Source organism: Stegastes partitus, unplaced genomic scaffold (assembly GCF_000690725.1).
Source record: "Stegastes partitus isolate 25-593 unplaced genomic scaffold, Stegastes_partitus-1.0.2 Scaffold248, whole genome shotgun sequence".
Lineage (NCBI taxonomy): Eukaryota > Metazoa > Chordata > Actinopteri > Pomacentridae > Stegastes > Stegastes partitus.
In genome coordinates, this window is record NW_007577979.1 from 393,615 (window position 1) to 420,354 (window position 26,740).

The window sequence follows — 26,740 nt, forward strand, 5'->3', positions numbered from 1 at the left end:
GCGACGCATCTTCCTGAGTGCTTTTGGTTTGTTTATCTTAGCGCCTTTGGTCAACTACATTTACCATACAATCCATAAAATAATGCGCAAGACGGACGAACACTGCTCATTTGCTTGTTAGAGTCCAGAGGGCTGTACTACGAAGCAAGTTTGACATAGCCAGGTTTTCTTTGTGCAAGTCGGCTTGACAAAAACTGAAGGCCCAGCCAGAGATGACCGGTGTCATGAAGGTGGTTATCAACTTTCTTTGTTAACTCAGGCCTTCTGCTTCAGACTCTGTGCCCGTTCACATATAATGGGGCGTCTCACGTGTCATGTCACTCTTCTGCATTAAGTGAAACGATCTTGTGCAGCTGATTCAGTCAACAGGTGGTTTTAATGGAGAACAATGACAAACATAAAAATGCATGACGTTAAAAATTTTTTTTTTTTTTAAAGCGCCGCTACTGCAAGTGATGCGAGACAGGAATGCTGGTAGGAAACTGTTCAACTGTTGTATATATTTATTTTATCGATCAATGCAGCTGCTTATTTCTAACTGACAGCTTCACATTAAAGCTGTTGCACTTTAAATTTCATATATTTAAACATGATGTTGTATTGAAGTGCATTTTGGTCTGAAAAAAAATGTTTCCCACAATGAAGGATATCACTTATATTTTTGGCCAAATCAAAATAAAATTAATGTTATTGACTGAATATTCTATGTAATAAATACCAGTAGAATAATCAATTTTCTAATCTGTGTTTTATCAGCTGCAGTAGAAGCAGTAAAAACCGACCTGACAGCAAATCAGAGCCTCAAAGACATAATTATGTGATTTCTGCGTCGCCAAATATACATGTTGGGTTCCAATGGCAACACGATGTATACAGTGTGTGATACTGAAATTACACGGTTTTATTCAGTGATAGTAGCATTGCACAACTCAGCGTGTTTGCAGATAAAACACATTCCTTCAGCTGAGAATCTGTATCGCTCATAAATAAGTCAGGAGACCATTTGATTAAAGGGAGTCACTTCTTCTTCTTCCACTTAATCTCGGTTCTTAGTACAGCCCTCAGACCTGACACAAACTCTATGGACTCATTTTCCCATCATTGTCTCCAGTGATTTAAAAGAGAAGGTTGTATCCAGTGCAATTAAGTTGGTCATGGAGTTGTTTTAATCCAGCGTTCATTCACAAGACATCATCATTGCAAACACAGAGGAGAACACACTGCTGGACCTCATTTTCATCTTGCAAAAGCAGCAGTGTCTGGTGTGATGGAAACCTATTGCAACTTACCTATTTACAATCCTGTATTCTATGTAATGTCCTTCAATAGTCCATTAAGGAGTCAGTTGACTTGTAAGTATAACAAAAATTAGAAAGGATTTGTGAATTAAATTAATATTTCCAGTGCAGAGATTAAGAAAATAGTTTATTAGAAAACACAGTTGTTTTTTGTTTGTTTTTGTTTTGTTTTTAATTTTAAAAAAGCATCACAGTAGAGTATAGCAAACATGCGAACTCCACACAGGAAGATCCCAGGTATCCTTAGTGGGACACAAACCAGGAATCTTCTAGCTGTGAGGCGACAGTGCTAACCACTGAGCCACGATGCAGCCCAAGAGGAATATTCCAGCATGATAACTGATCTAAACTTAACTGCTGAAATCACAAAATATTTTCTAAGTAAGAAAAATGTGACACACCCTGTGTCCCTGAACATCTGACTTGAAGCCAGTCTGCGGTATTTTAAAGAGAAGCAGAGTAACTATAAACCCCTCCAGCTAAGACCAGCCAAAAAAATAAAAATATATTCAAAGAATGGCAGAACAGAAATTTCTGCAATAATAGTATCCTCCAAAATAGAGAACCACAAGCCCAAAAACAAAGGAAAGTTGTTTAAATTGGTGCAACAGGAATGGACTGCTGTGACAGCAGAACAATGTCAGAAGCTGGTGGAGAGCATGCCAAGACGCATGGCTGCAGTCATCAAAAACAATCAAGTTACTAACTCCTGTGTGTGTCATGTGACTACAACAGACAGAAAAGAAAACATGGAATGTCTAAAAGCACTGTTTTTGGCAGTACAATGCCATAGCTATTGATGCAAAAACTTAAATGATTTTGGTTATTATCAAGAAAACTGTGGAAAATGGCTAGATATCAGGTCTTACATTAAACTCTTCTGAACTATTTTTATTGTTATCATTGTATTTGTCCAAACAAATGTACCTTAAGTTGTACCAGGTATTAAAATGAACAAGAAATTGAAAAAAACAAGGGTGGTCTAAAAATGTTTGCCATGACTGTATGTGAAACACCACAGAGAGTGTTCTGTATCATCATGGGGAGTTTCAAGCGACGAGACATAGCTTCCCCTGCGAGCTCAAACTTTACTTCAACTTTATGCAAATTTGGTTTGGGGAGCGGAGGTCCAATGCCTCTCACAACTTTCGTGGAATGAAAATACATAACAAATCATCCCTGTGGGCATGTAGCAACACAGTCCTCCTCCTACTTCCGGAGTTCCTTGTCCAGTCTGCTCTGTGAAGGAGATGGCCAGCTCAATAGCAGTGTTGGGGGTATGCTGTTGCTCAGCTAAGACCTGGGTTGGCCTGTCGCCTCGCCTGCAGTCCGGCTGACTTTCCCCGCTTCTGTTTTCTCTCTCCCAAAAGCCGATGTTTCCTCTGCAGCGGGATGATGAGTCCATTGGTCTTTTTTGTCATTTATTGTCATTACCTTTCTTGCACATCACTTTAATGTCTTTTGAGGTGAGGGGGTTGAACATTTCTGATTACAACTCTAGATGCACCATGAATGTCTGTGGACAAACCAAAATACTGGCTGACAAGATGACTCCCGGTCTGTAGAAGCTTGACAGAAGAGGAACATTCCAGTATGATGATCATTCAAAGCAGATACAGGTACAATGTCGCCTAACTTAAATACCACAGGGGAATTTTTAACACAAGACCTCCAGTAAAAAGCTGAATGTCTCTGAAGAATGGCTAAACATCCCAACAGAAATACCCACCGAGGGTCCCGCTGGAATTTCCACCAAAACAGCTCTATGGCAATGAAGTCCATCTGGTCCAGCTCTCGACACCCTCGCTGCTCCACCAGCCGGGTTGTCGACCACAGCATGTTAGCCCGCCTTGCTCGGTCGGCTAGCACCACCACCAGCTGTGACAACGCCTCGCTCAACTTCGCTCTGCTCAATATCTGCTCACTGACAAGAAAGAGACTTCTCATCCAGGACCTCCTCACCGACCCTAAGATAGATTTTCTTTGTTTAACTGAGACATCGCAACAGCCCAATGCTTTTTCACAGGTGAATGGATCTACTCCTCCTGGGTTTGTTTACACCTGTCAAGCCTGTGGCTCCGTTCACGGAGAAGGTCTTGTGATAATTTACTGCAACAAGTGGAAAGTCTTTCCTGTGTCCATCTCCAGCTTATTCGAATCCACTGTCTGTGGGCTGTCTGGTCCCACTCCCACCATCATTGCTACTGTCAACTACCCCCCCTAACCCGAATAGTAACTTTTTAAATGACTTTGCTGCCTTACTCACCCATCTATCCTCTCTCTCACCAAACATAATACTGCTGGGTAATTTCAATATCCACATGGACAATACCAATCTCCCTCTCATCAAAGACTTCATGTCCTGTAAAGAGAGTTTTCGATATCGGCAGCATACCACTATTCCCACACACTCCAAAGGACATGTTTTGGACTTCATCTGTTGTTCTGGTGTCACCCCTCTGGACTTCACAGCTGATGAACTCCCCATAACTGACCACTTTCTCTTCTCATTTACAGTCAAACTCACTCTCTCCATCACCAAGACACCACGTCTCATCTCATTCCACAATACAAAGATTATCAACCCTGTCACTCTCACTTCAAGTATTGACCACCTGATTGACTTCCACAATCTATCCATCTCCGATGAACTGGCTTCTCATTATAACACTGGACTCCATAATATTCTCAATTCTCTCACTCCATTAAAAACCAGATCTGTTTCTTTCTCCATCTCTGCCCCTTGATTCACCCCTAATCATGAAAGCCAAACTTGAGCAACTTTACAGAAAAACTGGTCTCACAATTTATAAAGAAATGCACAATAATCACATCATATATTATAAGAACTCCATTGCCAACACCAAAAACCCACTACTACTCTGGTATAATCTCTACAAATGAAGGAAACATCAAGACACTGATCTCCCTACTTAACACGATCACCCAACCCCAGGATTAAATCATGCCATCAATGCAAGAAAAATAATAAACACTGATTAATATTAGAGATTGACTTTTATTGCATATTCAAGTCCTGTAACATAAAAATAACACAAAACTAAAACAACCCCTGACAGAGGAGCAAAACCTCACATTTCAAATAAAATTGGGGATATTACAGAGTCGCCCATAAAAACATCTAAAACAAGACAACAGCCTGATTTATGGAGAAATGTGGTGTAAAATTAGTTTGTGTTAAAATATTCTGTTGAATAACAGAAGAGTGTGATTTCTGTCTCAGTAGTTGAAGTTTTCAACACAGGCAGTAATGTAAGGCTTGAAAACTCCATCCAGTTGATTTTAGTGTGCACCACAGATCAAGATCCAGTAGCCAAACCAGCGACTTCCACCTTTGTCGTAAAACAAAGCTGTTGATTTGTACACACATTTTCTCATATAGTTTACTTTGTCAAGAGAAGAGGTTTCTCCTTTAGTCGGCCTTCAGGGCAAAGAGGACATCGTCCTGGCTAACATTGAGGCGGATGCGCTGCAGGACTCCCAGGCGGCTGGGCTCCAGCAGCAGCAACCTGCAGGCTCCTAGACGCTGACACACTGCCAGGCCCTCCGACACACTGATGGGCTGTAGACCCTCCACCCGACACAGAGCCTGGTGCTGCACAAAAACCTGGCAGACCAAACACACAAAATACAAGGACCTCATAGGTTAATCACATACAGACCATTTATAAAATAATGACATGTTCCTTCAATTCAAGACTTAACATTCACTAAGGCCTTTTTGTGAGGATAAAGTTTTAATAAAACCTTCCAAGCCCCTGCAGAGACTGTCACTGCTGATGTGATTGAGTAGTCCAGGATGTGAAACACAGTGTTGACTATAAATACAATACTGAGCACAAAGAGCCATCTGTGTGCACATACACACTTATCAGTTTGCAGATGTGTACTTACCCTGCTCATATACTAACAAGTAGAATTATCTTAAAATGACTAAATGCTGTTATTCAAACACATCCTCAAAATTTGAAAATATAACATTAACTTAGCGTAAAGAATGAAAAACTCCTTTAAGGAAAAAAGTGAAAAAAAATGCTGATTAAATACAACTAACAGAAATGAAAAATAAGTCATCTTTTGATGTAGACTTAAAATTAACAGAAAGTTTGAGGATTTAGAAACATTTTAAAACGCCAGGGATTCTAACATGCTACATGAAGAGGAAATATTTCATTTTTATTTACTCCATTTCTCGGTCATCAAGCAAAATTATGAGATTAGTGCCATTGATCATATTAACTCCTTTCTAAGACGTGAGTTTCTGGACTTGTATCCTTCCACTGAAGCAGCATTCAAATGGCAATTTCTGCGTCAATATCTCCATTTCTAGAGAAAGCTCAACTATGATCAGACTTTTCTCTCATTATAATCTGACTGTTGTTGTAAATTGTGATTATATTTTAAATGTGATGCAGAATCTTTTCAAAAAAACTCCTGTCATATCATTTCTCTTTATCTGTCCACCTACATTAGAGTTCCTCTCTGACTTAATCACATTTAATGCATTTAAGTGGTTTTCTAATATTTGTATATTTTGGAAATAATGTTTCTGATGTTCACGTTATAATTTCTAATGATTAATGATGTTAGTGGATGCTGGTCTTAGCTGCTATCTCCATCATAGACAATTATTTACATAATATTGAAGTTGTAGCTATTTATAAACTGTCACTTGAGAAATTTAGTTAATACAGCTTCAAAGGAGTTTTGAGATCCCTAGATCATTAGTATTTGTAGCCCACTGGGCCTTCTTATTTGATTTGAAGTGTCCATTTTTTACATTTTCTTCGTATGTTTATTTGAGCTTCACCTGTTGGAAAGTGGCCTCTTCCAATCCCAGTCGCCGAAACTCTGCGATGACGGCCCTGAGGAAGAGCTGCTCCTGCATCGACGCACACCTGAAACACATGCGGCATTTTATACCGTTACAGCTACTAATGTGTACCACTACAAATCCACCAATGTTTCATGAATGCAGTGACAGCAGGACTCTTACTTGATGGCAGTGATGTAGGCAGAGGAAAACATCTCATTCAGTGCGTCCATCACATGATTCATTCCTACCAATCCTGTGGCAGAAGGATTGGTGGCTGAGTGCTCACAGATCTCTGTTGCCCGGCGACAGATGTCCAAACATCTCCGAGCATCACCTGACAGAGCAGCCACCTGCCAGAGAAGAGGGACACAGAAATGTGTGACCTTCGAGTGTACAGGTATGTGAGTGAGTTCATAACAAGTGAGGTACTGTGAAAGATGTCCAGCTTATCTACCTTTCTGGACACCAGCTGCAGGGCATCCTCCTCAAAGGCTTTCACCTTGTTCAGCCTGGACATGATGATCTGCTGCAGCTGCTTGAAGCTGTACGGTTGGAATGACATCCTGGTCAAGCCCTAGAAACATTGACACAACAGCTAAGCTTTGTGTAGCAGCATTTTAACCATCAGGATTTTATTTTTTTTAAATGTACAAAAACGCATCTACAGGGCATCTGGAAAGTATTCACAGCGCTTCACTTTTACCACATTTTGTTATGTTATGACCTTATTCTAAAATGGATTCAATTCATTTTTCCCCTTAAAATTCTACACAAAATACATCATTATGACAACTTGAAAAAAGTTTTTTTTTTTTTTTGAACTGTGGTAAAAGTGAAGCGCTGTGAATACTTTCCGGATGCCCTGTATTTCAGTCGGCATTCTCCCTTCGTCCACTGTCTGTGTGCTACCGTTTCCTTCACCTTTGGAAACAAACTACCACACTAAAAATGTAACTACAAGTGTTGCAGAGAATTTGTATCCTGCAGTGAGGCAGCGCTGCTAGTCTTATTTTGATCGTGGACTATCCATTGAAATCCCAATGCTTGTCTCCCTGCATGCAAATGGCCACCACGTTGAGTGAATACCAAAGCGGTATTCTTCACTTCGCACCTCCCAGGACGACTGTGACTGGTTTAAAGACATACAGGCAAAACAGAGTGTAATCAATAAAAATCAACAATTTAGGACTTTGCCAGAGTGGCAGGTACCTAAAGGCCAACTCTACCGTAATTTCCGGACTAAAAGCTGCTACTTTTTTCACATGCTTTGAACACTGCGGCTTAAACAATAATGCGGCTAATTTATGGATTTTTATGATTTTTACGAATTTTCCTCGAGACAAAGCGACATTGACAGCGACAACGAAAGAGAGACTGCGGAAGCGTGTGACAAAGTAATTCTGAGGCTGTTCAATTCCGACACTGAAGAAGACGACTTCAGTGGTTTCAGTGCGCAGGAGGAAGATGAAGATAACGATCAATGGCTTTTCCTGATAGGCTACTGTATTTTATTTATTTTTTATTTTTTTTGAACCAGCTGTGTTACAGGCACTGTTTAGAAAAAAGCATTTACAGTCTTTATTTGCGTATGTTACCGGTACGTATTTAATTAAAAGTTTGAAAAAATCTTTCTCAGGTTACAATGTGGACACCTGCGGCTTATAGACAAGCGCGGCTTATATATGAACACATTTTTTTATTTTTAAAGTTAGTGGGTGTGGCTTATATTCAGGTATGCTCAATAGTCCAAAAATTCTGGTAGTTTCTTTCATTGTATTTCCCATTAAGGTGTCTTTTGTGTGTGTACGGGTCATGCTGAGTTTACACTCTTCACTTCCATTGTAGAAATTCACTCAACATCAGAGCAGTAACTGTGAGGTCCACAACTCTCCAAAAAAATAAAAAAAACTACCACATAGGCACCAATGCTTGGATTTGCTGCATGCCACTCTCCTTCTCTGTGGTTCCAGAATTGTTTGTCTCTCATCTGTCAGTAAAGGCACAAAACCTCCTAAAAAAATGTATTTAAAAAACACTTTTCATAAAAAAAACAAAACAGTTTATTGGAAAGCTGTAAAAAAACAAACAAACAAAAAAAACAAAGATCTTGTGCTTTTGACCCAGTCATGCAGTTTTGCACACTCCTTCTTTCCCTGAATCTCAAACAGAGGTATACAGTGCCAAGATGTAGCTTGTCCCACAGACAAACAATAGACATATAAATGGGAAATACAGCAGGTTGAAATAAGAATACACTTTCATGTACATTCACTTATTTGCTGGCACAAGATCCATAGTCAGAAACCCATAATTACAATTACCCTGTTCTTGACAGGCCTGGAGTTTTGATAACAATCAAGCCACAGCCATCTATCCAGGGGAAAACTGTGTACCACTGTGGGGTAGTGCCATTATTAAATCCAGTTTTTAAATGAATCATGCACTTCTCTGTAAGAAGCAATAATTTAGATGAATGACAGAACAACAGTTAAAGTGTAAGCTGAGATGGTATTTTTTTACTGGGCCAGAACACAGTGTTGGCATGAAGATTCTCACCAGTCTGCTCGCCACTCTGTTGATCATGATCCTTTCTGGCAGATCCATGGTGTTGGCGATAGTCAGCACCACCAGGCGGGCGTGGCGTTGCGTTGGCCAGTTGAAGAGATTGTACATCACATTCTGCTTCCTTGTCCACAATAGGTCTAACTACAAGAATCCAAAACACAAAGAACCTGACAATTACTGTGTTGTCGCAACTCTGAGTTACAAAAGACTGAGCTGTATGTTCAAGTTGGATCGCCCTCTCTCTCTGTAAGGCTCTTAATTTATTTCATTTATTTATAAGGCTCTCACTAGTTTTTTTTACCACCTTACATCACCTCACTAACGTCCTTTATTGCAGGCCTCCAACATACACAATTAAATGACTGGATTACGCTGCAGTTGTCAGCTGTTTTTACCTATCTCTGAAAATTATGTTTTACACACTGCTCTTGCAACATGGAATAACTTGCAAAACAATCTAAAGCTTGACTCATTTTTAACCTGTGAGCACTTCAAGTTTTTCATTTCATCCTGTTAAACTTCCAGCTGCTCTTGTTTTTGTTCATTTGTTTGTTTTTAAACTTAAATTTATTAAATAACGTTTGTATTTTACTAAATTTTACCTTTTAAAATTTTATTGTTATCCAATTACATTTGTGTGCCAACATCTTTTGTTCTCTTACTTGGCTACATTGTAAATGAGGCCTTCATACCTCAATGTACTGAGTGTTTAATTAATACTTGAAAAAATAATTCTGCCTAATATTTGGGTTTCTCTGTATCATCTCTGCATATCAGATGTACTGACCAAAATAATAGTCATTACAATAGTTTTAAAGGCTTGTGGCTGCTTTCTTTCTGATCTGTGTGGTGAGTTGTTCAATGCAATTCCTCTTAGACACTTCTAATGAATTAAATTAGGTTTGAATTAAAAGTGACACCTTTAAATGTTTTCATTCTGTTTCTGTAAGGGGCAATATTTCAGTGTTTTTAGTACGTTTTCATAATATAATTTATGGTAAATAAATAGGAGTTCTCACTTCGTCCACCAGGAGTACGGTGGTCTCCTTCCTGGGTGCTGGGTTGGTGAATCTCTTCTCCAGCAGTGCTGCTGCGTGGTCAGCTGTGGCTTTCTGACCTGTCAGATTCTGCCAAGATGAGAACATTCAGTCAGACAGTGCAACCACCAACATGTCAATTTAACAAGAGAGCATCTACACTGTGAAAACAGTGTGTGTAAATTAGAATCTGCAGCTCTGTTTGGTTTTAGTGAGCTCTATAGTGATTCTCAGGTCACTGGATAGCTGTTCAGCTACAACCTTAACTGACTCAGTCTCAGTGCTCTCATAACCTCATTTTTATTTGCAGCAAGCCGTTGCTTCCAGTGAAAAGTGCCCAAAAGCCACTGTGCAATACCTGCTCACCAGTAAACACCTTAAAGACACAGCGTGAAGGTAGTGCAACATTTAACAGCTAAAAAGCCAGATATGTCCCTCAGAAGCAGGTGGACAAAAACTACAGTTTAAACTAGACTAAAATTCATAAGATGGCCTGCAGATGAACAATTGTGTTGCTGGATGTGGAAATAAAGAATTGCTGGCCAACAAGTACAACCTATCAACATAACACATTGTAAGTTATTGCATTTTAAAGAAACAGTAAGGCATTTTCCCCTAAAGTCAGAGATCCATCAAAAAAAAAAGGCTATCTCACAGAATGTGAACTTTACTACAGTATTTCTATTAATCCAGTGGACTGACAAGGGACAGACAGAGCAGGTGTCAAGATATTTGGATGTTTAATTTCTGACATGGATCAAACTCAAACACCCTGGTTCTGACATTTCCAATAATTTAACTGAAAAGAGTTCAGAATCTAGCTTTATTGTCTAAGAATGAAAACACGTAGAAGACATTTGATTCAGATGTTTTCTTGGTCTCAAAGCACTTACACAAAATAAAACACATGTGCATTGAAACAAGGGCCACAGGTTTAACTCCTAGGTACAGCTTATTAGATCTTGCCTCCTAATTAAGCCACCTCTTTCAAGTACCACACCCAAGCTTGTAACACAGGCTTACTGGTAGAAGTTTGTGGGCAGCAGGCTTAGATTTTCTTTCCTGATTTTAGAGAACTCCTTCAGAGAGGATAAACTGTACTCATATATTGGGCTGTTTAGTTATACTATTATGATACACTGAATAGTACTCTGAGGTAAAATTGTAAAAAAAAAAAATTATTTTAAGTAAAATTAACTTCACTTGTAAAATTGCTGTACCTTTAAATAGCCTTTAGAGGCTTCCTTATACATTAAGTACATATCCATATATCTGCCTGTGTATTTTTTCCCTTTGCGTTTTAACCTCTTGACCCAGCTCTGTCATTTCCAATACGTTTAAAGCAAAAGATTTCCAAATTTCCACGAAAAAATGCCTAACGCATATTGGTTTTGAGTCCTTGAGTACATCCAAAAGTCACTGCCTGTCCTGCATGAAGACAATATTCTCTGCAGTGTAAAGAAAACAGGAATGTCTTGCAATGATGCTGATAAAGCATTCAAATGGATAATGAAATACACAACACAACATATGGATAAGTGTTTGCCCTGTAGGAACTTTTTCATGTCAGTGACATTTGAAACCATATTTTCAAAATAAAACCTAATAGCTATGACCTTTTGATGATAATAATAAAGACAATTAAAGAAATGCATGTAAACATGATTCCTACAGACTGTTAAAAAATCTAATAAGTGAAAAAACAGATTCCCTATCACAATTCTGACTGCTTGCTCAGCTGTTACAAAAACTCTGTTCCCACCTGCAGGATCTGAACGTAGGCTTGGTGAGGGTCCGTCATCTTCATCCCGTTGATCTCAATGAAGTGGAAAGTTGGGATCTCGTCCACATCTGCTGCGTGCTGCAGACAGCGCATCACCTCATGGACTGTGGCAGTCTTTCCTGTTCCAGGCACACCTGAGATATACATGCAACTGAAACAACAAAAACAAAACACAAGATGGACTCAACCATTTCTCCTGTATAAGATCATTAAATACTTCTGTTTTGTAAACCTAGAGTCCTAAGACATATGGAACCTGAAACCCAGTGTCTATTTAGTTGGGAGCCAGTACACTGGTAAAAGTTTTAGTTTTGATCTGGATCTCACCCTCCCGTGCCATCAATGATCTTGCTCTCCACAAAGCTGTAGATGTCCTGAAATTCCTGCTCCCTGCATGGCAGAGACTCTGGCACCGAGGACACATGCAGTCTAAAGAAAAAAAAAATCATTAATACACAACAGGTGTTGAAAGTTCAATTAATTCCGCAGATAATCTGCCTGCACAACAAGAAGTTCTATGTTAAATGCATTATCCCTTGTTAGTTTTCAAAGTTCATGTTCCCTTGTACTTGATACTTTCTTCTCATGTCTGCCAAGGGTTGGTGGGCATCTTTGTATCGGACAGCAAAGTTATTCCCTCTCCTTTGTAATACCTCACTCCATCAGATGCTCATGCATTTTTACTGCTGACTCTGTAGCCAAATTCAGTGACGTTTTACCTTGTCGATCTTTTCCTATTACATCTCCTGAAAATCAGAAAGTTAAAGTCTCCGACTCTCCCCTACATAGTGATAACATTAGATCACTGAAATAGGAGTGCAGAAAACTGGAATGCAAATGGAAGATAATTGTGGAGACCCACAATACTCCCAAGGTAGTCATTGAAAGTCTTTAAACACCTTTCCTGTGAAACAAAAGTTTCATCACTGATTTAAAATAGCTTTTTTGAAGGATTTCAGAAGTAAACAGAAGTTGGCTAGGGTAGGCAACAAGCTTAAACACATGGATCAAGTGTTGGCTTTTTCAATCACTGGTCAGTGTTCACTGGCTGACTTTAAGATTTCACAGTGTTCCAAATCACAAGGACTTAATAACCCCTTATGCGCCAGGGTGTTCTCTTCCACCAGCGAATAGGGCTCTGCTCTACTAGACCAATGAGATAGGCCTTGGTCTTGAAAGCTCCAAAACCATGGAACAGCCCACAAACAACAAAACTGTTTAGACAGTCAAAATCCTTAGTGTCCTTTAAAATTTCTTTTTAAGAGTTTGATATGTGGTTGTGTTATCCCCTTTTGACCATTCTTATTTTGGTACACCTGTATTTTTTCTGTCTTATGATCTCTGATGGGCTGCAAGTTGGCGCAGTTGGTAGCACTGTTGCTTTTATGCTACAGGACATTTATTAAAAAAAAGCAAAAAGTACATTTTTTAGAAGCCAGAATGTGAAACTTCAGCTTAGGTCAGGGGGCCAAATGCTCTTGCTGAAAGGTCAGATTTGCCCACAAGCTGCTGTTTGTTTCAACCTTAGATTAAAGTTTAGAAAATGTATATATCTCTGAAATCAATTTGGTATTGTGGGAAACACTTCACACATACCCAAGCTAATTTGAAACTATCATCAGTACTAGGTGTTGAGTTCAGCAGCTCTGATGATAACCTGGCCCTTGTAGATCACAATGAGAGGTCAGGGACTGTTGTGTTTGAAATGGACTCACCTGGCTCTGGCCTCTTCCAGGACATTAGCAGGCTGTCGGGCCGGCAATGACCTGCTGGGGATGGTGGGCGTGGCATGACGAGCGGTTTGTGGCGTGCCAGGTATGATCTGTTGAAACGGAAGTCATGAGGTATGTAAATGATGACCAGATGTCTGGCTGTCTATCTCTGTCGGGATTCAAACCTTCTTGCTGGGAGTCTTTCGTGGCCTTCTGATCATAGAGTGGGTCTTCTGCTTTGAGCGAGGAGTGCGAGACAGAGCTGGAGTGTGTCTGCCCTTTTTCACAAATATCTCTTCATCACTATCTAGCCCCTCTTCTTCTCCATCATCTTCATCCTCCTCGCTGCTGCTCTTTAACTCCCTCTTGGATGGAACAAACTCATCCTCATCTTCTCCATCTGAGTTCAAGTCCTGCTGGTTGTCCAGAAGATTCCTGATCAAACAGACATCAAAGCTCAAATACTCTGACAAGACATGAGTATTTTTTTAAATTAATGTTTGACTAATTAAAACAAAGCCAAAACACAGCAACTGAGCTGCCTTTTAATCACATATTTAATTTATTATTCATGTATTCAGGTAGCTTCTTGGTTCATTCACAGTAAAGTCCTCAGAGATTAATCTACTTTTTGTGTACTTGTGTACAACATTCACTGTTGCTAGGCACCATGCTGAGCAGCAGCATCTCTCACTGAACGTTTGGGTTTTTTTCATATTTCTTTTTAACTTATTCGCACTTGTTTTGTTTCTACATTTTTGTCACCCCCGGTCACAATGACTACTTTTTGCACTTTAATGTTTTCTTCAAATTTTCTTGTGGTTACCTTGGTTATTTTTACCATGTATGTATCAGAGAGCTATGCAGAGAGGGGGTAAGACCATTGTTTACACTCGTGAACAGCTGATGGCAATACGACCACTGCTACTACCTACCACGAGCCCCAAACTCCTGGAGGAGCTGCGGAGGAAACGCTGAGTTTGTAAGAAGAAGGGAGGTGGGTTTGCACTGCTTGTGAATGAGAGGTGGTGTAATCCAATGTTCATGTGAGGGAACATGTCTGTGGCTCGGACACAGACATGTGTAATCCAATGTTCATGTGAAGGAACATGTCTGTGGCTCGGACACAGAACTTTTAGCTGTTGGGATGTGCACCTTCTATCTCCCAGGGGAATTCACCTTTGCCATTGCTATTGCTGTTTACATTTCTCCGCCTGCTGATGCGGATGTGGCAACATCCCCTTCATGGTGGCAAAACTTCAGGATCAACATCCAAATGCCTTAATACTCATAACTGGAGATTTTAATCATGTCACGCTGGATAAAACTTTTCACCAGTATGTTGACTTCCCCACAAGAAACATTAGAACACGAGACCTCCTGAATGCAAATAGTAATAATACATAAGTTTTATATAGCGCTTTTTTTTTTTTTTTTTTAAATAAACTCAGAAGTTTTACAAAAAACATACAAACAGAAACAAGGTGGAGAGAAGAGAACGGACAATGAAGTATTGAAGTGTAATAGTAGAGAGTGTGGTCAAGGAGGAAGTGCCAGTTTGAATAGGTGGGTCTTGAGCTGTGATTTGATGTTCTGGAGAGAGTTACTACTTGGCTACTTGGTTCTGACGATGGGGGTCAGGAGGTAGGAATCGGCAGAGCGAAGACGGCGGGGGGGACAGTGATGTCAAAGAAGGTCCATGAGGTAGGAGGGGGCGAGACTGTTGAGGGCTTTAAAGGTGATAAGGAGGAGTTTGAATTGAATGCGATAGCGGACGAGAAGCCAGTGAAGTTTTTGTAGAGCAGGGGTGATGTGGTCACTAGAGCGAGTGCTGGAGAGAAGGCAGGCAGTGGAGTTTTGAATATATTGCAGTTTTTGTAGGTGAGTGGTGGGGAGTCCGTAGAGGATACTATTGCAGTAGTTGAGTCTGGAGGTTATAAAGGTGTGGATAAGAGTTTCGGCAGAGAAGTGAGAGAGGGAGGGGCGGAGACGGGCAATGTTATTAAGATGGAAGAATGAGGTCCTGGCGATGTTATTGATATGGTAAATTATCTGCATTTATATAGCGCTTTTCTACCTTAGTGTTACTCAAAGCTCTCTACAATGTTTCTCATTCACCCATTCACACACTCACTCATACACCAATGGCGACAGAGCTGCCATGCAAGGTGTTTGCCTGCCATTTGGAGCAACTTCGGGTTCAGTGTCTTGCCCAAGGACACTTCAACTGTGGAGGGGTGGGGATCGAACCTCTAACCTTGCAATTAGAGGACAACTGCTCTACCACCTGAGCCACAGCCACAGTGTATGGGATTTAAAGGTGAGGGTGGGGTCCATGATAATACCAAGACTGAAACCTAAGGGGGAGGGGTTAGTGCTGTGACCATTGATGGCGAGGGAAACATCATGAGCGGAGAGAGATTTGGGTCCAATGATCATGAGTTCTGTTTTGTTGCTGTTTAGTTTGAGGAAGTTGTTGTCCATCCAGGTTTTAATGTCAGTTAGGCAGTTTGTGATGGTGGAGAGAATGGCTGGCGTGATAGTTTTGGTAGAAATATAGAGTTGAGTATCATCGGTGTAGCAGTGAAATTGAAGACCATGGCAGCGTATGATATGTCCAAGAGGCAGTATGTAGAGAATAAAAAAGGAGTGGTCCAAGCACCAAGCCTTGAGGGACTCCATGGGGGAGAGGGGTGGTGTGAGAGTTGCGGCTATTGATGGAGATGCAATGGTAGGATTTTAATCAAGAGAGTGTTGTACCAGTAATGCCATAGGATGTCGTTGGTGACTTTGAGAAGAGTCGATGCAGTACTGTGGTGGCTGTGGAAGCAACATTAGAAAGTGCCAAAAAGCTGGCAGGAGTGAAGATGTTGCTGGAGTTGGGTGAAGACCAAGCGTTTTAGTATTTTTGAGAGAAATGAAAGATTGGAGATTGGTCCGAAGTTGTCCAAGACGTCAGGGTGAAGGCAAGGCTTATGCTAGGGATGCATATAGTGCCACAGACCTTCCCCCTCTAGGCAGAGAAGATCACAATCTTGTTTTCTTGTCCTCAAGGTATGCCCTGCTTATTCAGCGCCAGCCTGTTTGCACAAGGACTGTGAGGAGGTGTACTCCTGGGGCGAATGCAGCACTGCAGGACTGCTTTGAGTCTACTGACTGGGATGTGCTCTGTGAACTACATGAGGAGAACATCAACACCATCACTGACTGCATCACAGAACACACACAATTCTGTGAATACTTCACCTTGTCGGCCCAGACTGTACACTGCTTCCCAAACAACAAGCCTTAGATTACCAGTGACCTGAAGGTACTTCTAAACAACAAGAAGAGAACTTTCAGGGCTGGAACCTATCCCAGCCAATTTAGGGCAAAGGGAAGGCAGGTTCACCTGGACAGGTCGCCAGTCTATCGCAGGGCTACACGGCGAGACAGACAACCAAGCACACTCACATTCACACGTACGGACAATTTAGAATCAAAATTAACCTCAGCATGTCTTTGGACTGTGGGAGGAAGCTTGAGAACCCAGAGAGAAGCCATGCTGGCACTGGGAGAACATGCAAACTCCACACAGAAAGAAGCCAGGAAATGAACCCTGGACTGTGAGGTAACAGTGCTAGCCACAGTATCACTGAGCTACTGTGCTGCCTTATAATAACAATATAAATAATAATATAACATGCATTAACTATTAATCAGCTGTTATAAAGGCCAGCATTTAACACTCTGTAAGTCAACTAGTTAATTCCTTTATTGCAATAAATAACTTACTCTGAGAGGAACCCGAGTAAATATTCTGTAGTAAGGTTTAAAAATGATCACACAGCTAATAATGCCAAGCATATATGACGGGCAGAGCACGCAAACTAAAACTGCAGGCGGTCAGATGTCATTATTCACTCACAGTTGTTTCCTAATGCGCGACGACACAAGCAGAGCCGACTTCCTCTGAGAGCTCCGTAGTGCAGCAGCTACCACTGGGGAACTTTCACAGTCGTCCTCAGCTCTGTTCACAAAACATACAAAGAGTAAAAAGTGTAAATGGTGTAACCTGTATTATTTTATATACAGCATAAAAGAAAGCTTTATTATTGACATCATTTTGTGATTGGCTCTTCATCTTATCTTTTACACAGCTGCTCTCAGAGACACCAGTCAGCAGTCAGCACAGCAATTACTAATCACAGTCACATGCTTGTAATCACTGCAGTAACACTGGAGGATTCCACTTTTGTGCAGACAGATAAGGCACCTCCAGTGTTCTGTCAGAGTGTTCCAGCTGTGGTTGTGATTCTGGACAAATTAAAGATTTTTAGAGCCGCCACCTGCTTTAGGAAGTTGTGGCTCCTCCTTCTTTTCCTGCACACATCTGCTAAAGGCCAAGGATTCCCATGACAAGCCTGGAATGTGACCGCTGAGATTTGTCCTCAGTCCTGACTTCTCTTAGAATACTAACTGAACATAATGCTTGTCATGTCACTGTATCTTGCTTCTGTTCTGCATTAAACAAACAGATTTATGAGGATTTACCTACATCTCCAAAACTGTTGTCATCAAATGTATCCAGTATCAAAGATTATGCTGTTTTGAATGAAACATTTAAGCTCCATCATATTGCTATGATAGTAAGTCAGTTTGAACACAAATTGACTTACTAGAATGAATGAGTGAATGAATAGAGCTTTTGAACAGCTTGAATACAACACAACATTTTGCCCGCACTACCTCTGCTGTGACTTACTGTATGTAAAACAAATCAAGGTTATTATTTTAGCAGGAAAGAAGTAACTCTCAGCCTGAACTGACTAGAATTCAATGAACTTGAACTGAAATTATTGAGTTTGGTTTTCTGTGACCTGAATGTGAGATAAAACCCAGTAAATATAAGAGTGTATGTACTCACAGCACACCCAGGGGTGGGTCCTTCATCGATTTTGGCTCTTTCCTTTGGGCAGGGGTGGTAACTCTGTTTAAAGACGTAAAGGTTGAGATGTCATATTTGTTTCAGTTTCACCTTCACCTCCTTGTGCATCTTCAAAACAAAAAAAACACTCTGTCATTTAAAGTCTCATCAGTGATTTATGACTATTATCTGTATATTTTCACTTTTGGGTTAAAATTGGAACACTAAGCTTCATTGGATTTGGAGCTTTACACTTCAAACAACATTAACCCTGCAAAAACAAAAACACAAACCCGCGCAGTTGGGAATTAAGAGGAAAACTTTATTCCTTTATTTCCCTAACACACCACTTTGCTCCAGGACTCCAGCTGAATGGAAAAATGAAGGAGTAGCGACTGGAATATAAACTGGAGATGAGGTGTTATTAGGGGTGTGCATCTCTACCTTAAGAGGGGATCCGATCCGAATCTAGATACTATGGGTTACGATACGATTCACTAACGATATCTTTTAATACATTCTGATGCGATTCGATGCAATGCAGCATGAATCTACTTGTGTGGTGAAAAAAATAGAAAGAGAAATATATCAGGTCAGAAGAATGTCATTGTGTACATTTTTCAAATACACACAGACAACACAGACTGTTACTGTATTAAATATGAGAAAATATTAACATTAACCCCTTCAGTACATTGCAATCCATAAACTTTGCAACCTGAGAGTTAAAATCAATTTCCGGTTCGTATGGGGGAATCTTTACACCCGAGTTGTTATATTTTTGTTTAAGGTCCAATCATTCATTCATTCATTCATTCATTCATTCATTCATTCATTGCTCCTGTACTGAACTTCAGAATCTACTCCTTCATTTGCCAATGATTCTAACACAGTTCTAATATTTCTCAATTTCACCAAGCCGTGTAAACACAGTCTAACAAAGCACTGAGTGTCTGATTCACGGCTGTACCCACGTGTATAGTTTCTCCTTCGAGTGGCGTTTCTTCTCCTCTGCACTTTATCAGTGCCACTTAACAAACTGACCTCCATTTCATTGACCTGCTGATGCCTGGAAGAGGGATTGGTGTGTTTGTGGCTTCATGCAAGTTACGCCTGCTTACAAACCAATAGGCTACACTAGTTTATTTCTGGGTTTATCGAGTAAAACATGTTTAAACATCTTAATGCTCGGGTTTTAATCAGATTTTGTTTATAGTTAAAGCCATCAACAAAAGCGGTTCAACATATTAAATGGCCATTTAATCAGTATTTATACGATCTTACAAGCTTGAGCAAACATTACACATTAAACCAAAGTTTAACGAATAAGACTGGTGATAGCAATGAGCATCTTATGTTGAACGCTGCTTTAAATTAACCTCCTAACTTGTAAGGATTTATTGCACTGTGAGGTATATTGTATAAACTGCTTGGTGTGTTTTAAAAGAGGTGAATGAATGCTGTGGCAGTATGTGAGCATTGACTCTGACCTGGTGGAACTGTCCCTGGCAGATAACGAAGGTCTGTTCATCTTCGAGGGGGACAGCTTGTCAACAACGATGGCAGAAGGCTTCAGGTGGATGGTGCCCTGAGCGGCGAGGCTTCTGTGGGCCTTGTTAATGGGCGTGAGCCTGTGGGTGAGGGGGCGAGGCTGAGGGGGAGACGATGAAAGCCTGTGATCCAGCATCACCTTTGAATCCCGCTCCTCATCCAGAAGCTGGCTTTTGACGTCCTCATCTATCATCGACTTCTTTTCTGGACCTGGCAAAGACAAAAAAACACTTTTTAAAAACATATTCTGTTGATTTTTAAGCAGTAACACCTGGCCTTTTTCAGTTTAAACAACTGAAATATAATAATATTCTCATGCATATATATTAAGACATGCAAAAACAGACCCAACAAAATACAAAAATAGAAAACGTTTTTTTGTGTTTTAAAAGCCTGTCTCAAACACTCACTGTTGAGCTCCAGTTTCTTGCGGACTCCAGGCATCCTGGCCGCCGAGTTCCTCCTCTTGGCACTGAGGCATTTTGAAGCAGACAGTTTGGTGGCCGAGTGAAGTGACTCCACAGCACTGGCTTTACCTGTACTCATGGTGGCCATGCTGTAACTCACCTCCCCCAGTGACGCTCTGCACATGACAGCAGGGTCTGGAGTGGGCAGGGCCCGTCGAGAAGAGCCTCTGGAGGCAGGGGTGGCTGTAAGTGGGGAGCAGGGGGGTGAGGGGGGGAGGGAGGGTGTTGCATGGGGAACAAGGGAGGAAGCTGAAGCAGGTTCAGCCACCACCCTGAAGGCCTTGGAGTCCCAGGACAGCTTGACGTACAAAGTGTCTTTGTCATCAGAGTTGGGGAACGGAGCAGCGGCATCCAGGTGTTTCACCTGGGAGGGTAAAGGAGAGGGATCTCAAGGGGCCATTCATCCTAAAACATAATTATTTCTTTTTTAAACACTTTTAGATTTAATCATACAATCTCATTGAACAATTTTACCTTAAATACCCCTTTCCACCAAGAAGAACTGGGTGCTCGTTCATTGCTGGTGCTAGTGCCAGTGATTAGCTGGTTCAAATCTCGCACCTCCTGAGAACCTGTTTGCTTGTCCATTGGCAAGGACTCCAGACTAACTTTTTCACTGGTACTTTCCCCCTTGTCACAGGCAAAACATATGACTCACTGAACATTTTCTTATCGATAGACTCTACAATTTACCAATGTTCCCTGAACGCCTCACATAGGCTGCAGTAGCTGTTGTTGGTGGCTGCGGTGCTCAGACCGGTGTGCGACCAAAAATGACTTTAAAAAGAGTAAACTAGGGTGTTCTAATGTCAGATTTGTTTTACTATAATATTCGGAGATCAAAATTGATATCCCAATTCCAGCACAGCAAATGAATAGTTGGCTATTCGGGCCCAACCCTAGATGAAACAGAGTGATTTCTTTTCCAGTGAGGTCTTTTCTATGAGCAGAAAAACAGTGCATGTAGGTGCGCTCCGTTTAAGACTGCATTTCTAAGCGTAAATCCAGCAGTACACCGAAGTTAGAAAAGTGCTATTTTCCCACCACTGTGGTGCTACTGGTATGACAACTGTACTGGATTTCAGAGCGCATCAGTTTGTGCAAAACGTCCTGAGAGTCATTCCAATACATCTGCGATTGGACCAGGATGTCCTGCCCAAAACTGACACAAATTACCACTTGTCCCATTCTGTGTTCCCATCGGTCTCGTTGGTCACAATAACCCCGCCCCCAGCCCCTGACACACTCGGTTCTTAGCTCTGGCCCAGCAAAGAGTTGGTGCTTGCTAAGCACCAGTTTTGAGAACCTGGAGCCGGTGCTTAGGTGGTGAAAGCACAAAGAACTGGTGCTATGTCAGGCTCTGGCTCCGAACTAGCACTGGAAGCAGCTTGGTGGAAATGGGGTGTAAGAGGCGCTTATCTACGGTGGCCAACAGGGGGCAAATGACGTCCATATACACAAACGTGCTGCATATACATGAATGCGTTGCACAAACAGAAACGCGTTGCAAAAAGAAAACGCTGCATACACAGACGCGCTGCATAAATAGTGCTTTAAGTGAAAAATGAGCCTGAGCCAGAACTTTTTAGCTTTTGGGTGGAGGTACAATCTCTGTAATTAGCAAGATATTAAGATATCTGACTTCAAACTCAGACTACAGATTATAGTGGTACCCAAAAAGGTCAGTAGGTCGTGGTAGGTACTCCATCTGACTACAACATGGTGCAAATATATTGTTTAGCAACCAGTCAGTAAAAGACGTGGAAAAAGGATGTTGATACACCTTTTAACAATATGTGCACCATTTGTACTATTTATTACCTCCGCCAAGGAGGATATGTTTTAGCCGGCATTTATCTGTTTGTTTGTTAGCAAGATAACTCGAAAAGTTATGAATGGATTTTCATGAAATTTTCAAGAAATCTCTTGCAATTTTTGCACCATGTGTTTTCTGTTTTTCTGTTTCTGTTTCTTTCCTACATTTTGCACTGGGTTTCCCAATTATTCTTGCACTGACTGTACACTTTTTTTGGAGCTCTTGTAACAGTGAACTTTCCCCACTGTGGGATCAATAAAGTTATCTTTATCTTTAATGGCACAATGCACAGATGATTAAATTTTGATGACGTTCTGGCTAACCATCTGGTTGTTGTTTCATAAAACAGTAAATGCTGTTATGTGTCACAGTTATGCAGAATGCTGTCGTTGTGCCGTTTGTCCACTAGATGGAGCTCTGACTCCATTCAGTCCATCAGTCCTCACCGCTGTCTTCTCAGTAGTACAGGAGGAAGCTGCAGCCAGGCAACATTACAGGAGTGGGCTGAGCAGAGCTACTGACAGATAAGTTCATAACCACGATGTCACATTAATAACGACTCTACATGTCTCCTGTTTCACTTTAACTCTTTTTGCCATGTGTCATGACGAATGATGTGTGCTTCACTGCGTCGGTCATGCTTTTCATTTACGTTGCATTGCTAAAGTTGTGCTAACCTAGCTTAAGTTACTCCCTGTCTATTTAAGTTAGCAATAACATCGCTGTAGTTATGCCAACCAAGCATAGCGTTAGCTAACAACAACCAGTAAGATCATTGTTGCCCCTCTCCTCTTCTTGAGAATTTTCAGTGGTGCTGCATCAACAAAGCTTCCAAGATAATCAAAGGTCCTCACTACTCATCCTACCATTTGCTTTCCCTCCTGCCTTTAGGTAAGAGGTATAGAAGCAACTCTGCCATATCCAGCAGAACGCTAACAGCTTTTACCCACAAGCTTTCAGGATTATCGATAGACTGTGTCCTCTCCCACCAGCATACCAGAACACACCTTCTCACCCTCTAATCCTCCTATTAGCACGGTCACCTGAAATGGACTAAACTACGCAGTCCCTACAAGCACCACAGTAAACTCAGACAGTATGCACTTTAATACCAATTACACTGCACTGCTTTTCTAACCTATATTTATTAGGAGAATTTTTATTGTCATTTATTTCTATTAATGTTATCATTTGTATTGTACGGGGACTGGGAGAGCAGCCTTTTGTGTTTTATGTACGGAAGTACACAAGAAATTACAAACTAATCTTGAATGTTTCAATAATTAAAGACTGTTCCATGAAATTCAATTTGAAAAACATTGTAGCATTGCAATTAATGATTGTTATTTAACTTGTCAGTTGTGTAAATAGGTCAATTAGCTGTGCCTATCCTACACCCCAGACTACTTGAAAATTACTTTTTTTGACTGTAAAAACATTCAGAAGGAACATGTAGTCATTTGGATTGAAAAATGGGTGAAATGTTTGATTAAAAACACATCCAACTTTGGTATCTTCTTTGTGGGTCTGTCTTTCATTGCTCCTAATATAATAAACATATTCAAGCTTACATAATTTATCAGGCCAGCACTCCAGACTGCAAGCATTTTGATCAAAAATCTGTCAACTGTTAATCAGCATTTTCATTGGTTGCACTGATACGCCTGACATTTACAAAGGTCCCTCTCTGTGTGTAGTGTTATTTCTTTCAGATTCTGCATTACACCACACACTAACAGTGAATAAAAGGTTATTTTAAGAGGTTACAGAATGCACATTTCTGAATTCAATACTCTTCATCATTAGATATTGTTGTGCACATTTTGCATCCATGTATGTACATTAAAGGGACAAGCTTCTGCATTAGCAAAGCAGAACAAAATTAAAAGAAAGAAAGAACTTTGGGGCATCTGCATGTGATAGTCACCTGCACAGGTTGGAGGATAGACTCGACGTTGACCTCGTCGTCACAGCTGCGACCCTGATAGTAGAAAACCTCCTGTGGATGAGGCTCCCTGCCAAGCAGCTTCAGTTTGCTCAAAGGCACTTCAGACACCCGTACGAACCACTGAACGAGTGCCTTCATCTTCCCGCTCTCTAAACACACAACAGAAGACAAGGCATATGTGATGTCTGAGTCACAAGTCTAACAAATCTTTGGTCATGTAAAACATGTCTTGAGGCATCCTGAGCCTGACTGGATGTTGGATGTTCCAGGCAGCACGCAAGTGTGGGACTGTTTGCATTCGTTGTGTTTTTTTCACTCATTTCTTTGGGTTTGTATCTTGGGTTTGTCACCCATCTGTGTGTTTATATTTAATTGCTTTAATTTTAATTGGTTAATTTAAACTTGTTCTCTATCATTTACATAGATGTACTTACCTCCAGATGGAGTAGATTTGTGAACATCCATACAACACATTCCTGCGCAATCACATGTAAAACTCCCTGTACACTTATTTTTGTGTCACCAGTATTAAATATCATTTTCATACATCAGTTTTGGATTCTAGTGGTAATAGCCTTTATTTTGGGGTAATAACATATCAGTTCCTGAATTCCCTATAACTGATCATAACTCACCATCACCAAATAGCCTGACGACTTTAGCCACATATGGGTTGTCTTCATCGTCCCCCTCTATGAGAATGTGTTGCCCAGGAATAATGATGGTAGTCCTTGGGAGACCCTCCACACTGATGGCCAAGGAGCTGACACACAATAAACAAACACTGTCAATCATGTAGGCAAAAGCTGGAGTTTCAGAATGAAACTGCAGTGATCAAATATGTCACAACAGGTTTATTTGTAATCTATCAATCAATTTCAGTGTGGTAGGTAACTGCAGGTACTGAGGTTGTTGTTTTTGTATCCCATTATGAAGAAAACAGCAGCACGCAGACAGCGGACATAAGGTTCATCAGTACTGAGGGCTGCAGACCTATTCAGACTCAAAAACTATACAAGACGAAGGATTTCTTATACCAGCACAGACTTTGTTTATAACACATGTTTAATACTTCTCAGTAATGGTTCCATATATCATCTACTGTTTGGAAACATTGGCAAATGTGTACAAAATCCAGTTTACCTATCCAGCTTCCATATTATAAAAAAGATGTATGAATTATTTCTGCAGCTAATCTACATCCAAACTACAGACCATAAAATGTGATGATGTAGGTTAGACAGGATTGAGGAAACAATGCGGAAAGTGCATAAAAATGTGTTACCATGTAATATTCTAGACATGTTTGTAAAAAATGGAATAAAAATATTAACTTAAAGGATTATTTAGGCTCAAAATATTAACGACTATTTCAAAAATAAATGCGTTTCAAAAAAGGGCTCAAATTATGAATCAAAAATGTTAAATTAAATTTTAAAGAGCGTTAAAAAGTAACGTGACTCGTTAGTTACCCTAAAGGTGTGTGTTAGGCTATAACAAAAAGTATTCACATCAAAGTCAAAGTGCCTGTTGAAGCAGTTAATTACTTTGGTAATATTTAAAAATCAAACAATTGTTTTGTTTTTAAATGTGGCTGTATTGGTTTAACTTTATCACTGGCATTATGCTTTTAGTTCATTGGAGTGCTTGTTCATGCTTTTGTTTTGAAGGAATTGGGCAGCTTTGGCACACTGAAGGCTCATCTCATTTCACTTAACTCAGTCTCCTAGTCTCCTCCATCCTCCTGCCTGTGACCTGCAAATCAACCTTGGCGTGTCACTATCAACAATATCCTCATTCCTACAATTCTGTTACGCACTCGTAAGCGCGACACACAACTGGAATATACAAACCACGTCCGGTGCAAGACTTACAAATGTGTGTATATAATATATATCACTCTATCACAATTAGTCAGTCATTTTATTTGTATAGTAATAGTTTGTGTGTCGAACCTCTTTCATAACTCAGCGCATGTGTGTGTGGTAAACATCAAGTGACATTCATACATTCTTGTACTCTTAGTATTAGTAACATGGAGATGAACGGGTGTGCAGATGCGAGAAGGGAGACGCATCTAAATCCGAAACTCTGAACATAACCTGCTCCCGACCAGGTTAGCTCCACAGCATCAGTTATCATGGAGATCTAGCCACCTTCACGGCACTGAAAACCTGCTAACCCACTAATCTGGCTTCGTAGTACAGCCCTGGTCGTCTGGTGGCCAGCCACAGTGTGTTTGGTGTATGTGGAGATCAAGACTCAATGGGTACTCGTCATTATAACTTTTTTCTTTCAGTGTTTTGTCTTAATTTTACAAATTTGTAGACGAAAATCAAAAAACTTAGTGGAGAACTGGCAACAGAATTGCTGACACTTTCGCTTAAATCATTTAATCATGCTGAAATGATTCAGCAAAGATGACTGATTCAACAGTTTGCTACTCTGTAATCTATTAAAGACAGAATGAATCTTTTAGACTCTCATCTAAGGAAAATGTATGTTTTCTTTATTAAACTTAACTTTACCTCTAAAAAAAAAATCAACGGTGGGAGGAAGACAGAGATACTCACCCGTAATCGTAGGTTTTTAGCTTCCTATTGAAACCGAGAGGCTGTCCACGCCACTTGTACTCTCGTCTGACCCTCGGTCTGGTGAAATATTTCATCTTGTTTCCTCCCTGTCTCTTCTACGAGTTCGGTAAATAAAAAGACACCTTTGAGATGATCTGCGCGTTATATCTGCTTTAACTGACAGTCAGTTTCAAACGAAGATACAAATAGTCAGCGGGCGAGACACAGCGAGAACATTTCGCGCGAA

At 40.5% G+C, this 26,740-nt stretch overlaps 1 protein-coding gene across 1 annotated transcript; it reads right to left on the reverse strand.

Moving 5' to 3' along the window:
* Positions 1-4,297: 4,297 nt before the first annotated feature.
* On the reverse strand, positions 4,298-26,740 carry orc1 (origin recognition complex, subunit 1). Its single transcript, XM_008281865.1, has 17 exons — positions 26,494-26,740; positions 24,556-24,683; positions 23,900-24,069; positions 20,100-20,520; positions 19,629-19,899; positions 18,139-18,201; positions 17,140-17,241; positions 13,418-13,667; positions 13,236-13,342; positions 11,848-11,949; positions 11,500-11,671; positions 9,720-9,827; positions 8,692-8,841; positions 6,590-6,709; positions 6,316-6,485; positions 6,130-6,217; positions 4,298-4,926 (listed from the first exon to the last, which is right to left on the reverse strand). The coding sequence occupies exons 1-17, from the start codon at positions 26,586-26,588 to the stop codon at positions 4,732-4,734; spliced, it is 2,712 nt and encodes a 903-aa protein (XP_008280087.1). The 5' UTR covers positions 26,589-26,740; the 3' UTR covers positions 4,298-4,731.

Excerpts from the sequence above, each read along its gene's own strand:
- orc1 (XM_008281865.1), bottom strand. The coding sequence starts at position 26,588 with ATGAAATATTTCACCAGACCGAGGGTCAGACGAGAGTACAAGTGGCGT. Across the intron at positions 9,828-11,499 it reads CCTACGTTCAGATCCTGCAG|AATCTGACAGGTCAGAAAGC; the intron begins GTGGGAACAGAG and ends TCATCTTGGCAG. Across the intron at positions 8,842-9,719 it reads CCGTACTCCTGGTGGACGAA|TTAGACCTATTGTGGACAAG; the intron begins GTGAGAACTCCT and ends GGATTCTTGTAG.